The sequence below is a fragment of the Desmodus rotundus genome, chromosome 11 (assembly GCF_022682495.2).
Source record: "Desmodus rotundus isolate HL8 chromosome 11, HLdesRot8A.1, whole genome shotgun sequence".
Classification (NCBI taxonomy): domain Eukaryota; kingdom Metazoa; phylum Chordata; class Mammalia; order Chiroptera; family Phyllostomidae; genus Desmodus; species Desmodus rotundus.
The window spans coordinates 79,798,020-79,811,910 of record NC_071397.1 but is presented as its reverse complement, the minus strand read 5'-3'; the positions used below and the strand labels follow the sequence as shown (position 1 = coordinate 79,811,910).

The 13,891-nt window shown below is 34.2% G+C and overlaps 1 protein-coding gene across 14 annotated transcripts in view; it reads right to left on the bottom strand.

The window, feature by feature from the left end:
• EYA4 (EYA transcriptional coactivator and phosphatase 4) overlaps positions 1 to 13,891 on the bottom strand; it is a 251,129-nt gene that overhangs the window by 46,548 nt on the left and 190,690 nt on the right. For 7 of the 14 annotated variants that reach the window (XR_011650524.1, XR_011650525.1, XM_045188797.3 and 4 more), the window contains exons 5-7: positions 13,448 to 13,516; positions 4,894 to 4,986; positions 441 to 507 (exon numbers count right to left, since the gene is read on the bottom strand). Coding sequence is in view for 11 of the 14 variants with exons in the window: in XM_045188797.3 (XP_045044732.1) it covers positions 441 to 507; positions 4,894 to 4,986; positions 13,448 to 13,516 (229 nt within the window). In the remaining 3 variants the exon portion in view is untranslated. Of the gene's footprint in view, positions 1 to 433; positions 508 to 4,893; positions 4,987 to 13,447; positions 13,517 to 13,891 lie in introns of those variants that run through there. The other 7 variants (XM_053914041.2, XM_053914043.2, XM_053914042.2 and 4 more) reach the window with 3 other exon arrangements.

Here is a 13,891-nt window from a genome sequence, read left to right as displayed (position 1 = left end):
AAAATAACAAAGTATCATCTTCAAAAATAGGTTTATTAAGATTGGAAATCCAATAAGATACTGTAATGATGGAACAAATTATGAAGTGATGTTTGAATAAAATGTAATCCTTTTAGATTTGCTTTAAATGAGTGAGTCAGCATTTTAGACTTTTCACTAAAAACAATCAGTATGTTCTGGTTTTGAACTTGATACCTTCCTCAATATATAAATATCTAAAATTAAGTGAACTGTCCAGATAAAAGGGAGTGTATCTGTATTTCTAGATTTGTACAGGATATGTATATATCCAACTAATCAAACCAAGTATCTACCTATAACACATTTATATACACAAATATATCCCAATTTAAAGTTGTTACATTGTGTGAATACAGATTAATAAAGATAATTCTGGAAAAATTTTCTAACAAATCTGAAAGAATCTACTGACCACTTACTTGGAGGGATAGAGCTGTGAGGAATATTGATGTGCTGATCTGGGACTGTAGCCACTACTTGTTATTACTGTAAAAAAAACATAAAAAGTGCAAAAAAGTTGCTTCATAAATATATTTCACTAGAGCATATAAAACCAATTTTTAAAAATTACCATCTTAAAAAGTTTCTAAAAATTCACTGATTTTCAAAAAAAGAATTCATTTTCTAAACAGAAACATATGCCCAAACATTTTATTCTAATTGAACCCCTTCGAGTTTATTCTATGAGCATGAAATAAATTCTTAAAACCATTCCTCTTCCCCATTCTTCCATTTTCTCAAATTAATAGCATCCTCTTATGTATTAATATGCTATGAATAAATGTCTTTAATTAGTCTTTCATAATATAAAGATAAATTTTTAAAATTAGTAAACTTTATGTTTTAAATTCCAATTACGATGGCAATGTATTGCCCTTCCTTCACCCATATTATTCTAATAGAATGACAACAAAAATTAAGAAAAATGTGACGTTCCAACCTTCATATTCAGATTGTCAAATGCTATCATTTGCTATCAAATGCTTTTCTATTTTCTTTCTTTTACCAATCGGATGAGTAATTAAAAATGCAGAGCCCAAAATATTCTAGTAATAATTGAAAGCATGGGTGATAATGCAACCCGTTAAAAAAAACACAGCTGCAAAATTCACTAGCAGTCTTATTTACAAAAATATTTTGAACTGTCAGAGATAGAACTTTTTTGAGAAGAGCATAAAGGTGAAAGTTGAGTCCTATTAATATTTCATCCAAACATGCAGCCCCAAACTGGAATATATCCAAAAGTGTGGAAGTTACTCTTTCCTTTGACCATCTGCCTTCACTGAGACAGATGCATTGCAGATATACGGGCTCTAAAGTGTTGAGGCAGTCCCCTCAGAGCCGGTCCGCACTGGGCAAGCACACGGAGGGGCTTTATTAGGCCATCTGCTGTTCATTCACTTTTCAAAAAGATTAAAGTAGTACACAACGCAGTGCTGGAATTGGTTTAGTCTCATCAATCATAGTTATACTTCAAAGTACTAGGTCCTTTCTAAGTTGTTCATAATAATTCCGGAGCTAAACTTTTAGAATTGTAAAAGTGACAAATAGGTTTAGTTTGCTAACTATTTTATGAAACATGAGATTTTTCTATATCAAAATGCTATTAAGTACCCTTGTGATCTATTGCTTCATAAACAGGTAGAATTTAATGTATTTAAAATGCTGTTCAGCCTATAAATGCTGAGTCTGAAGGTATATTATAGTTTTCATAGCAACAGTTCAGAAAGTATGTTTTCAAGAATATTATGAATTAATTTTGAAAACCATTAAATATGACTAAGGAGTTATGTTTTAAATATTTTCAGCAGCCATTATTTAAGTGAACTTGCTATATATATTTGAAAATTGACCAATGAACCATTTATTTGCTACTTATTTATTGAAAACTTAAAGAATGTTGAAAACTTTCAAATCAACTCAATGAGAATAGACTGTTTTTTACTATACCCTGGGCACTAAATGTACATCATATAAAATTAATAGCGTTATTCCACAGGAAATTCAGTCTGATTTACTAATATCACAATAGTGAATACTCTATCCCAAAAATACTTGAATGAGGCTGAATTCCACATTTTTTGTTTCTTATTTATAAAACTTCACTTTGGCACACTCAAGACTTGGACTATACTAACTAGTTATTTTCAAGATTGTAAAAACAAGGCTTTTTAAAGACACATCAAAAAATGAAAAGACACATTCACTGTAGCAGCTTTTATTAAATAAGCTAAAGAGCAAAATTATTTCAGAAAAAAATCCATAAATGTAAACACAAATCCGAATTTATAGACTACTTCTTCACCCTAGTGACTGAATCTAGAAGTCATTAGACTAATGCACCCATAACAGTATGAAGGCTCAACCTTTAAACTTTCATATTAATGTCTATATGTTCATTTTCTAAATAGAATATAAAGCCTTTGGCTCAGAAAACTAGAATGTGCACATAAAACTTGGACAGTTTATGCCTAACTAAAATTTTTACATTTTATTCTAACATAAATCTGCATATAACTGATAACAACAATAAAATTTAATTAAAGTGAGTTGAGATTATGCTGAACAAAGTAAACATAGTTGCTACACAGGCAGCCTAATCTCCCGTATGATTTCTGGAAAACCATAAAGACCTTCCTTTTATTCTCCATTGTCCTTTAGTTAATCTAGAGACATTACCCAAAGCACTGAACTCATTACACTCCATGATTTCTGCCTATACAACTAAGAGAAATGGCTTAAAAAGGTCCTGAAAATTCATTAAAACAAATTTTTAAAAAACATAATCAGATTCTCAGAGGGTGATGCCAAGCAATTTCAATGTTTTATTCTTATCACTGTGGCCCCTTAGATCAGTGACTCTCAGTTAGCGGGGATGGGGGTGCGGTTGAGGAATGAGTAGGAGGTTTGCTTTCCAGGGGACATTTAAAATGTCTGGAGACATTTTTGCTTGGCGGAAGTGGAGCGTGCTACTGTCCTCTGGGTGTGGCCGATAGGGATGTTGCTAAACACGTCACAATGCAGAGGACAACTACTCCCCAACGAGAAATAAGCCAAGTTTTAAATAGTGCTGCTACTGAGGACTGCTGACCTAAATCACTGTTGTCCTAAAGAGCTTGGTCCATGGTACTGGAAATATTCTATGTCTGAGTTGTCCAACAGGAAAGCCATTAAAAAAACACATGCAACTATTAAACACATTAAATGTGACTAAGTGTGACTAGAATTTTTTTTTACTTGTCCCAGATTTAATTAATTTAGACTTAAATAGCCATATATGGTTAGTGGCTACTTTATGGGACAGCACAATCCTAGGTAATTCTTAAAAGAAGATAAAGAAACTATTTGTGAAAAAAATGACTGCATTTCAGACAGGATGACTGTTCACAGCTATTTCTTTTTCTGTCTTTACATTTTCCATATTACGGGAAGGACTGCTGAACAGACGGGAATACTGTTCTGGACGATTATTGTACCAGTGCCCACCTGTGGAGCTTTGACTGCACGGCCTCAGCCTCCTCTAACTTCTCAGTGCCTCAGTATTCTTGCCTTTGAAATGAATCAGAGATCTCCAAAATTCCTTCTGGAGCTAACATTCTATAATTCTGTCATCTGGCTTTCAGTCAACTTGTGATACACTGTTTGTGTCAGCAATTACTTACTAATTCCATTCCTTTCCTTAAAAATATATTCATATGCACTTACTCTGTTGAAAGTTTACATGGGTTATGGTCAGTAATGAAGTATGCAGGATTAGTTGGTACCTATTTATCTCTTGGGAGGAAAGTGAATTGCTAGAAAAAATGTAGATGAGCGCATATGTGGAGTGTGTGAAGTGTTACGTCTTTCTGTGCAGAGTACTAATACGTATGTGACTACATGACAAGTGCTCCCGATCAGTGTGAGCTCATGAGATGGGGTCATCTGTGTCTATAAAAATCCAATATATGCTGTAAAGACATTATCCTCATGGACATACCTCGACTCTTCGTTCTCAACTGATGAACATTTTATTGTAGTACCTCAACTCTTTACATGAAGCCTACCCACAAAAAATCCTTGACTGTGAGAATGTGGACAAATGTAAAATCCAATAGAATAACAGAACTAAGATTTAATCACCACAAATACTTCCTTAGTTTTAATGTTCATCTTTCTGCTATATACATTCCTCCTCACAATAAAAAAAAGAAGGAACCCTCTCACCAGATAATAAACAAAATATTGTAACTTTACGTCAACTTAATGCGTGCCCTCTGCGCCCACCTGGGAGTTATCAGGTATTTGCATTTAAGAAGGATTGATGTTAAAGACACGCTATTGTTCTCTTTGAAGCTTTTGACTGAAAGTAGCACTCTCAGAGTGGGGGTCCTAATGCAACCAGCATGTGCTCCCCGGCAGCCTCTTAACCTTTAAGACTTGTCACTCAGCTGCTTACACAGGAGGACTTCTTTAAACCCAGAGAGGAAACAAGGTTATTTAGAAGGATTCAAATGGATAGTTCATCTCAAATGTTGGAAAAAAGGCAGTTTTTATGTCACTTAAGTGAGGACATTGATGGAATAAAGTCAGCTATTGCAACCTAATTATTAAACTCAGCACTGTGTAAAACAATGACAAAGGAAGCCAGCTCTGCTTATTTCTAATTTAAAAAGTCAGGGGGATTGTTTTGCTGTCAACTAAAAAAAATTTGAGCAACATGATTCCAAATATCATTTCTAAAGATGCATAGTTTTATGACAATCAATTCTCAAAAAAGTCAATTTATTGCTAAATTTATAAAACCCCAAGTTCTAACAGCTTTGGTGTTTTTGCTGCTCACTCACTAGGAGAATCATGTGTACGTAACAACACACGAGCTTAAGGCTTTACCTGACCCAGTAAAAGTGTCAAGCGCTCCATCTCCAGTCGTGGTTGTGGTTTCACTGCTGTTCAAAGGCTCTGTTTTGACTGCAAGGAGAGACACTACGTAGAAGAATAAGTACATGTGAGTTTTATTTCTAAATTGATATCAAAGATGCTGACTGTTCTACTAGTGTTTTTTCTAGCTACCATGGGCATGCAAGAGAGAACTTGAGAAGTCGATGAAGAGAATTGTGTTAATTTAGCTTTTAAATGGACATGCATTTGTAGAGAATTTAATCTAAAAATCCCCTGGCTAAGCTAGCTCTCTTGAATCTGACTTTTAAAGGCAGCCAACCTTCAAAAGTTGAAACAGCACTACACACTTTGCTTTTTTAACCCACCTAAAGCACACTCTGATATTATAGTCAAAGGACAAAAAAAAAAAAAAAGGAACCATCAGTCAGTCTTCAGGATGTTTGATCCAAAACATAACAAAGAGATGTACTAGCTTATGGTTTATTCTTCTTCAAGAAGGTTTTTTTTAAAATGATGGCACTGGAGTACAATGGGGGCATATTAAAGTACAGAGACCAGGGACTTATTCACGTGTTGGGTGAAAAATGAGGCACTCAGGAAATTTTTTGCTTTTAAAAGAGACTAAAGAGCTATACATAAGGTGTTGGGCTTTTTATTTTAATGGCATAATGATTTTTAATGAGTTATAGAGAGAATCCTAGAATAAGAGATGATTCTTCAGCAACAACTATATCTTTTGAAAACTCTTTAATGTGTAGTTTCTACTTTGAGGTGGTGCATTTTAGCTAAATCCTCGCTTGGCAGTGGTGCGGCCTGGCACAGGTTGCTGTCCTTCCTCGACGTGCGTGGGTGGGGTGGGTGGGCAGTGAAACAGCCTCTGCCCATTTTGTCACACCATATTTTCCCTTTGTGGGCACTGCTCTGCTACATATATCCCAGCAGCAAGGGAATACACTGAATTGTTTTCTACTTAACACCTCTTCTGTTTCCCGGAATGATACAGTTAAGTCACTCAGAAGCAAGCAGAAACTATAAAGAAGAAAGCTGAAGACTAGCCAACCGTGAACAAATACGACAAAAAGAACGGTGGGCCAGAGCGGACCCACCAACCAAACTAGTCAGCAAGGTTACTCTGTTAGAAAAGCAATGAGTTAGTGGAGAAATGTGCAGTTATGATTATGCTCTCTTCCCACATGAACACAATTTTCTGGACCTTCCCTTTGTGAGGTCTGGGGTTAATTTAGTACTCATGATTCAGTAATGTTAGGAAGATTTGCTGGAAGATTCCGAGAACTTTAACAGGTTGGAAAGATGGAATAAAGAAACTTGGATTACTTGTCCTAGCAAAAGGGAAGTTTAAGGTTGGCCTCCTTTTCAATAGCAACAATACTCTGAAAGGCAGTGTCTACTTATTTGTATACTGATAAATAAAAAATTGTGGTTACTACTTTTTAGTAGTAATTTGTATACTAGTCCATATTATGCTTATAGCTGATCACTATTTAAACTTACCACTCCAAACTTATTTACTACTATGTGATTATTTATGCAGAGCTTACTATGTGGAGATTATTTACATTTAACTAATCCTTAAAACAACCTTGATCGATGTGAACCACTATATCCATTTTATACATGAAGAGAAAGTTTGTGTGGGCTGCGTGACTTTTCTACTGCAGGAGACGGGAGTTAAGGCCAGACACAGGTCTTTAGCTCTAAGTCCAGAGTGTCTCCACCGTAACAGGCAGTCTTCAGGGAGGAAAGTGGCTGATGTTCAGGACAGGGACTCTTTGCAATGGCTCAGAGAGTGATAAGAATGGGGTTATTTTTCTAGATCAAGTAATTAGGCACACTTTGTTAATAATGAAAACTGCAAACCAGGGAAGAGGCTAATAAAGTATGTTTTCCATTTCTTCCTCATGAAATATTTTAAAAGACAAAAAGAAGTAGCAAGTTGGAAAGCAGATAATACCAGCACACACTTAAAAGGTACTTAATACATTCCAGGTGCCCCTGCTGTGCTTTATAAACTTAACTCATTTACTGCTCATGACGATCCTATGAGGTAGGTAATACTATCATCTTCATTTTTCAGATGCGGAAACAAGGAGGCACAAAGAGGTTAAATAACTTGCCTATAGTCACAGAGCTTGCGAGCACTAGCGTTTGAGACCAGGTGGTGCAGTTTCAGAATCCAAACTCCAGACCACATTGCCGTTGCAGGCGGCACTAACCAACCACGAATTCCTCTCTGTATCTGTATAAAGATGACCCAGAGTGTGGTCTAGGTGGGTGGAAAGGCTCTCTGCGATGCAGTGTCCACATTTCACTGCTGACATTTATGACAGGAAGACAGAGTCCAAAGCCTTCAGCAAACCAAGACAAGAGGAAGATTCTCGGAACTTCCAGATTCTAATTGTGGCCAAATTCCTACTTAAACTTATCTAAATCTATGAACGCAATTGTAAAATACATTTAGTTTTGCTAATAGTAATATATAGGTCACTTGTGCATTGGCCAGAGAGGAGCAGATGGGACCTGTGCCTAAAACAAGTCTAGAGGCCAGACGTAAAGACTAGTTTTGTTTTATACTTTGAATAGCAACTGTGAGACTTGATTTCAGAAATACAGTATTGATGTTAATTATAATCTCCTCAATTTGAAAGTTTCAGGTGGTCAAAAAACAGAAGGGAGAAAAGAAGAGTGAGAGTTCCTGGTTGTGTTCATTATACTGGAAACTTCTCATTAAAATTTTAAAGGTCTGCATTTAGTCAAAGACAGAGAAAATTCGCTTTACTCAGAAAAGTCATCCCTAGAAAATATATGAAGAAAAGCATCAATATCAAGATGTGTTCAGTGTACTAAAATGCATGGATTTTAAAGTGATAATTCAGCAAATGAATAATTCAACATTTGGAGAAAAAAGCTACATGTTAATGCAACTTTATTTTTCATATGCAGGTAAAAGTAAAACAAGAGGGAACAGAGGAAATTAATTATGCTGCTACAGAAAATAAATTGTTTCCACATTAGGTGAGCATCAACAAACATTTCTTGAACCCCAGGTAAGATGCAAAGTTATTTTGGTCTGATTTTATAAAGAAAGAAAGGAATATATGTTAATAATAATTTGTTTTCTTCGGGAACAGAAAATTCAGGTAGAAAATTGATATGGGCATTATTCATATGATTGGCTGATTTATTAAAAAGGTGTTAAGATACAAAAAAGTATCTTACTATTTATAAAACAGGTAACATATAATATAAAGTAAAAATTATAATAATTATAATTAAAACTTGAAAAGTGGAAGTTAATTTCATCAAAGGTCTAAATATATTTGAAATGCATTACACTTTCTTTTGTCTTGCTGTTGCTTCCTACTTTAAGTTAGATTTATTATATGCTTTTCTAAGGGCAGGAAGTTTTTTTTAAAATTAAGTGCAAAGCACTATTACAAAGATGTTCATCAATTTTATGCATGTTACTATTTTCTAAAACTTGTAAAAATCCTCATTCTAAATGGTTACCAGTGTATAGTTATGCCATGTTCCAATGAATTTTTTCTAACTGTATTTTATTTTTCTTAATATAACACAGAAGTTAAATGAGACTTTAAACTTATTTTGAGGGCTGGGTTGGATATCCTTACATGCTATAAAAGGGTAAAAACAACCTTCTATAGGAGAAAAGTGCCATATTTTCAACAAAATTCAAACTTACAAACAAATGTTTTGATTTCAAAAGCAGCAATTATATTGTAATGTCCTAGGTTAATGAGTTCTGTAGTTTTCTAAATGCTCAAAATAAGGGTTCATTTCCATAAAAGTAAAATTAAAAAACTATATACAGCCCTTTGTACGGACGCATTGCTTCAAGAAATACATAAATTCTCTGGCCCCTCTCCCGACTAGTAATCCAATTGCCATTTGGATGTTTCTATCAGAGCCTAATAGTTTTTAATGGGTCAAATTAATATGTTAGATTTTTTTACTTTTAAAAATAATCTACAGATTAAATCAAGATTGTATTTAAAGCAACGATTATTGTCAGGTGCCAGCTGTGGCTGCTAAATCACTGATTTCCTCTTTCCTCATCCCAACCTTCATCCATATCCTCATACAAATATTTTCAAAGCAAATTTAACCTTGTCTCTTCAGTTTTCCTTTAGAATTCAGGTATAACGTTATTGTGTACAGTTTTTGGAGAAAGTCTGTTTTATTATTGTATTAATGTTCATGTTCATTTGCTGTAATAGCCGGCTTAACCCTTGAAAAAGGTGACCCAAGTGGTTTACTTTTTATATTTCATATTCAGAAAATCTGCCTTTGAAGTGGTGCCCACTTCAAAGAGTATGTATATATATGTAATTCCCAATAGACTCTTTTCTGAACCATAAAATTAAACACAGCAACTTTTGACAGCATAGGCTTTACAAAGAATTTAAGAAGGAGTTAGATCAGGAAGGATACAATTTACACCACTGCAGGGGACCAGTAAGTATTGCCTGCCGATTTTAATAGTCGCTACAGCCGGTGATTTATGTTTATCTAAATCAATATACTCACTCAGAAACCTATGAGCTCCAAGTATCTTTCATTCCTAAACACCCATAAAGTACTTAATTTTGTAAAATGTTTTGATGAAGCAATTTATGGCTCTCATTCCAGAAAGCAAATCTGAAAAGTATAGAGCCAAATAGCAAGTGGCCCTATGGCACACATGTATAACATTCAGAAACAAATTCACCACGTGTGAGTCAATCATTGATACAGTAAACATTCTGGAAGATTCTTTTCCATGATATATAGATTTTAAATACTAGGATGGGCAAAAGTAGGTTTGCAATTGTGAGGATAGAAAACACAGAGTTTATTCTTGTATTATCTATTTATTAAATGTGATATTTATTATTATTATTAATCTACTTTTTGCCTACCCCTGAATAGAAAACACCATAAACTTGATCAGAATATCTAATTTTGCTTTCCCCAAATCACTTCCAAGGATTTTCTTAATCTTCATGTAGAATCAAATATTCCCTCCCTCTAGGGTGCACCCACCTTGAAAGCATCATGCACTCATTATTTCCTTGTCTCTTTCCTCTGCTGGACTTTTGCTCCCTTGATGGCCACTATTGTGTTCTACAGGTCATTGGGTTTCCATTTGCTAGCACAGAGCCTGGCATATAATGGGAACTTGCCACATTTTAATTGAGAAAGTGAAAATTCACTTTTAGAGCCCATCTTAAGCACTTGCAATAGATCTAAGTATTTTTGTTTATAAAGTATAGCTGATCATAAATATGACACCATTAAGCAAATTAGAATCTTTCCTATATCTGGAAGCAACTTTCATGTAATTGGCATGTATTTACATGCATGAATATGCATATACATGAAGTATGCATACTTCACCTATAGTATATATATATACACTATAGGTGAATGCATATATATATATAGTATATAGTATAGTATATATACTATATTATACTATATGTATAGTGTGTATATATATATTCACATACTATACTATACCATACCATAGTATGTATAGTATGTGTGTGTATATACACACACACACACACTGATATATATATATATATATATATATATATATATATATATATATATACACACACACACACATATATATATCAGGGGTTGGCAAACTATAACCCATGTGCCAAATCTGCTTTGTGGACTGTTTTTGAATAGGCCATGAGTTAAGAATAACTTACATTTTTAAATAGTTGAAAATATCAAAAGAATAATAATACTTTTGTGATGTAAAATTTTATAAAATTCAAATTGCAGTGTTCATATATCAAGTTTTATTTCAGCAGAGCCAAGTTCAAACATTCACACATTTCTGTGGCTGCTTTTGTGCAACAATAGCCAAGCCGAATAGTTACGACCGAGACCATGCGGCCTGCAAAGCCTAAAACACTTACTGTCCGACCCTTTGCATAAAAAGCTTGGTGATCACTGATCTAAATGCTAAGGCATGATTCCATTTACTCTATTCTTATTAATAGCTCTACATTGTAACCATTTTATAAGTGATAAACACTTCAAAGGAAAATCTAGGTACCAATATAAATCTGCAGATGTAATTAAATAATTAAGATTATGGTGATAAAACATTTTAAAGTAATAATGTAATATATTTAAACAGAAAATGCAGTATGGTGGGTTATTAAGGTGATTTTATCAACTCATTCATCTCAGTATAAACTATATGATTAAAATTACATTTTTGACAATCTCAAAGTTAAGGGAACATTCTTAAAAAGACACTAAATTAGTTTTTGCTTTTTTTATTATAAAAATTTTATTCTATTAGCAACAATAAAACCCTGGATTAAAAATAAAATAGCTTATTCTCAGTTGGGGAGATTATGCACCAAATGTTTAGTTTATGTTATAAACAGCTCACATAAAATTCATTAAAATAATTAAAAATTTCATATCAATATGCCACTGAGACTGTATCATTAAAAATCAGAGTATAGCCCCGGCCAGTGGGGCTCCATTGGTTGGAGTATTGTCCCACACACCATAAGGCTGCAAGTTCAACTGCCAGTCAGGGCACGTGCCCGGGTCATGGGTTCCATCCCCAGGCGGGAAGCCTATGAGAAACAACTGATCAATGTTTCTCTCTCATATTGATGTTTCTCTTTTCCCCTTCCTCCTCAAAAAACTAAAAAATAAAAAAATAAAAAGATGTCTTCGAGTGAGGACAAAATAATAAAAATAAAAAATAATCAAAGCATACTTAACATTCTGTTACTAAAAGTTTGCCTTCTGTGGCCAATTAACATATTCTAAATGCAGAAGAATTTGTTATCTAACCAAACACTGGAGAGTATTTTAACATAATGCATGTTCCCATTTTCTTCAAGAATTTTTTGCCTACTTATTATTAAATTATTAATAAAGAAGGCAATATTCCGGTTATTTATTACTAAGCAACTTACATGCATTATCTGACTTAAGACAAAAATCCTTGCCAGGGAAGTGTTATTAAGCTTCTTCTGTAGACAGAAATTGAAGCTCAGAAAGGCACAGTAGCTTGTCCCAGGCGACACAGCTAGTAATAAGCGTTGTGCTGAGAGGCAGGTTCAGGGTCCCCCTGACACGCAGGTCCTTGTCCTTCCCACGTGACCACGTGATGCTTAATATTAACTATAAGAACCAGAAAAACTGGATGCGTAACACTCATAAAAAGGTTTCTGGTTAAGATTAGATATGAATTACTAAATATTGAATATACACACCATTATTGTAAAGTTGCCTTTGTGGTATTAATACTACTTTAGAACAGAACAATAAATAGCCAGTGAGCTAGAAATCTTTTTTACATCTTCAAGGGTTTTAAAAGTGATCAAATTTGGAATATTTTGTGACAAATTAAAAATGATATAAAATTTAAATTTCAGGATCCCTAAGTAAAGCTTTATTGGAACGTAACCACATTGATTCATTTAGGTATTGCCTACGGCTGCTTTTGAGCTATGACGGCATTACTGAGTAGTGGGGACAGAGGCAGTGTGACCTATAAAACCTAAAATATCTACCATCTGGCTCTTTATAGAAAAAGACCCAGGAATTAGAATTAAGAGGAACTAAATTCTGGCAATGTCTATTTTAAATGTAGAATTGAAAAAAGTTTGAAACTAGAACTATAAGTATGTAAGTAATGGGCATAATGGTGTGTTCTTCCTTCACTGGTCATATATTCTAATATAATCTGAGATACAGCGAGGTCCAGGCAAAGGGTCCCCACTCCAACTGCTTGCTTGTGATGCACATTTCTGACAGACAGCGAGCGCTTCTTTCTCATCTTAGAATTGAGTGGTTCCACCTACAGTGTTGTGGTTTTGTTTTTACGTTTGGTGGTGTATTAACTTTTGATTTAGGAAAAGTTTGTTTATACTTTAATATGTACAGTATATGTGAATGTAGTAAATACAGTTCAAAACATTTTAAGAGATGACATTAATTTATAATTTTAAATATATAGCTCTCATCACTGATGATTTTTAAATGGTAGGATTGTAAATATTAATGCAACTTTATGTACCTTGACTGGAATATTTAATAAAGTCTCTAATATCATTTGCCATGCTAAAAAGTCAATTTAATTGTGAAAATTCATAGGATATAAAGGTAATGGAGTTTGTTGTATGTGCACAATCTGCTTCAAATGTTTTGATTGACATGACTGTTGTGCTCAGTTACCACTTAATAAATTGATATGTAGTGAGAAAAATAGTAAAAGCACCCGTTTTTGCAAAATTATGAAGAATCTAAGAAAAGAATCCTACTGATCTGAAGAACCTAAGATGAGAATACTAGTGATATGAAAACCACAGCCCACTGTTACCAATAAACAACTAAAAGACATGTTCATTGCCCCATTTTCTTTACGAGTCCTGGACACAGAAAAAAAGGGTGCAAACACAGAAATAGCAACAGAAAGCAAACCAGAAGGGCCAATCCACACACCCAAACACATGCAGTGTACCATCATCTTTCATACTTGTTGCGGAAGAGGGGGTGTTGCAACTCAGCAACCAGTCTGCAGTGTTTAAAACAGTCATGTTGTCCCCTGAGAACAGGAACAGCACAGGGTTCATTGTCTGAAGGCCTGCTCAGTGTACAGGAAGTCTTCAAAGCTTGCACTGGCTTCTGACCTTTTGGCCAAAAATTATAACTGCATGGTACGACTTTTACATTTCAGTTCATCAGGTCTGTTTTAGTTCAGTTAAATAAGTACGTATGATGATTAGTGAACTCCAAGGTCTGATTCCAGAATGCATAAGTTCTTGAAAAATCTTACGATTTGCACCGAGCTAATTTAAAAATATTAATGTTTTTACTCCAGAAGTCATCACTAAACAATCTTATAAATTTGCAATCCTATCATTAATTAGCTGAAACTATAGATGCATGTTTAGAGACAAATAAACATTATAAACAAGAA